At 43.0% G+C, this 2,500-nt stretch overlaps 1 protein-coding gene across 4 annotated transcripts in view; it reads right to left on the bottom strand.

The window, feature by feature from the left end:
- The window catches only part of LOC125029438 (golgin subfamily A member 1-like), a 72,518-nt gene that overhangs the window by 62,278 nt on the left and 7,740 nt on the right, over positions 1 to 2,500 (bottom strand). For all 4 annotated transcript variants that reach the window (XM_047619304.1, XM_047619302.1, XM_047619303.1 and 1 more), the window contains exon 4: positions 1,625 to 1,745. In XM_047619304.1, coding sequence (XP_047475260.1) covers positions 1,625 to 1,745 — 121 coding nt within the window. The remainder of the gene's footprint in view (positions 1 to 1,624; positions 1,746 to 2,500) is intronic.

A 2,500-nucleotide genomic window follows, 5' to 3' on the forward strand; every position in this document is an offset into this window, starting at 1 on the left:
TATCACTATGTGCTTCGGGCAATTTTATCTTGTCATCATCCACCAGCAGTGAAATTTTGACAACTTTGACATAAAATCAGAATCATTCAATCAGATTGAGGTTAGAAGAGTTGCCATTAGTCTGAAAATAAGAAATATACAATCTTGGATGATTTATCAATCACGAAATATAGTATTTGATCTTTCCCTGACAATTTAAGTCATTAAGAGTGATTGTAAATATAACAATTGCAATTGACAATTGACATTTTGATAGTCAGATATGACACTATTCTTTCTGAATCTCTGACTATGGATATGGTTAGAAATTGAAATTAAGCCTGCATCAAGCGTACATATTGTGGGGTGCAGGATTCATCATGAATACCAACCAGTCCCCATAGAAGTCTCAAGGGAGGGGCTTGTTCAAGCTGTTTAATAATGTGGTTTGTGAGTTTGAGGCTCCCTGCAACCTTCCCTGGGGACTGAATTGCAGGGCTCATTCCAGCATTTTAAGAGAGAGAGAGAGAGAGAGAGAGAGAGAGAGAGAGAGAGAGAGAGAGAGAGAGAGAGAGAGAGAGAGAGAGAGAGAGAGAGAGAGAGAGAGAGAGAACAGGGACAGGGACAGGGACAGAGAGAGAGAGAGAGAGAGAGAGAGAGAGAGAGAGAGAGAGAGAGAGAGAGAGAGAGAGAGAGAGAGAGAGAGAGAGAGAGAGAGAGAGAGAGAGAGAGAGAGAGAGAGACAGAGAGAGAGAGACAGAGAGAGAGAGAGAGAGAGAGAGAGAGAGAGACAGAGAGAGAGACAGAGAGAGAGAGAGAGAGAGAGAGAGAGAGAGAGAGAGAGAGGAGAGAGAGAGAGAGAGAGAGAGAGAGAGAGAGAGAGAGAAGAGAGAGAGAGAGAGAGACAGAGAGAGAGACAGAGAGAGAGAGAGAGAGACAGAGAGAGAGAGAGAGAGAGACAGAGAGAGAGAGAGAGAGACAGAGAGAGAGACAGAGAGACAGAGAGAGAGAGAGAGAGACAGAGAGAGAGAGAGAGAGAGAGAGAGAGAGAGAGAGAGAGAGAGAGAGAGAGAGAGAGAGAGAGAGAGAGAGAGAGAGAGAGAGACAGAGAGAGAGAGAGAGAGACAGAGAGAGAGAGAGAGACAGAGAGAGAGAGAGAGACAGAGAGAGAGAGAGACAGAGAGAGAGAGAGACAAAGAGAGAGAGAGAGAGAGAGAGAGAGAGAGAGAGAGAGAGAGAGAGAGAGAGAGAGAGAGAGAGAGAGAGAGAGAGAGAGAGAGAGAGAGAGAGAGAGACAGAGAGACAGAGAGACAGAGATAGAGACAGACAGAGACAGAGACAGAGACAGACAGAGACAGATAGAGACAGACAGAGAGGGACAGAGACGGACAGAGAGGGACAGAGAGAGACAGAGACGGACAGAGAGAGACAGAGACAGACAGAGAGAGACAGAGAGAGACAGAGAGAGACAGAGAGAGACAGAGAGAGAGAGAGAGAGAGAGAGAGAGAGAGAGAGAGAGAGAGAGAGAGAGAGAGAGAGAGAGAGAGAGAGAGAGAGAGAGAGAGAGGGGGAAGGGAGGGAGAGAGACAGAAAAAGGGGGGGAAGGAGGGAGAGAGATTGATTAAGTACAATAAAATATATTACCTTGTGCTTCATTAAGCTGTGTTGTTGAGAGTTTTTTGTTGGCAGCATTACTTTCTAACTGCTCCTGGAGCCTCTTTTCCCGCTCTGATGCAGCTTCCAGGTCACCCATTATCACACTCAACTGGTGGTGGTGGATTCTCTTTAGTAAAATTCAATTTGAGTCATAAATCAGATGATGCACTACCAATCATATTTAACCTAAAGCCCCTGGGGATGGCATGTGCATGACCAGCCCACAGGGAGTTTGATCTATTAATTGTTTTTACACATAGATGGCTCCACAACTACTAAGTCAACAATCAGCCAATTATGAGTACTACCTGGCTCACCTGTTAACCCTATCCTTGATTTTTAAAAATATTTTCTAGTATCTTTATAATTATAATGTTTATAATAATAAAAAAAATATATATATAGATATTGATAGCATTGGTATTTAAAAAATCCTCAACAAACTCAAGAAAAGGTGAAATCAGGTGAGGTAATAAGGTCTGCTAACTGACTCCTTTGCAGAACCATCAATGTGCAGAGCCATTTCACAAAACAAATCTACAGTGAACACAACATTCTCCAAGACTTTGGGCTAATCCACACATGAATATACAAAATTTCAAAATATCTGTTTAACCCCTCCTGGATGGGCAAGAAGAGAGCCAGCAACACCTACTGATAGGGCTATCTTTGACAAAGCCAAACATATTGCATTATAACCTCACCTCTTAGGCATTGTATTGCTGGTGAGTACCTGGTAGCTTGTTGACCTTCACCTTTCTGTATGTCCAGAAATAAGTTGTCTCAATGAATGGATTCATCCTACTTTTGACACAAGAATTAATGCGACCCATCCAGGAGAGGCTAAGACTCATTACAAAATAA

Source organism: Penaeus chinensis, chromosome 10, assembly GCF_019202785.1.
Source record: "Penaeus chinensis breed Huanghai No. 1 chromosome 10, ASM1920278v2, whole genome shotgun sequence".
In the NCBI taxonomy this organism is placed as follows: domain Eukaryota; kingdom Metazoa; phylum Arthropoda; class Malacostraca; order Decapoda; family Penaeidae; genus Penaeus; species Penaeus chinensis.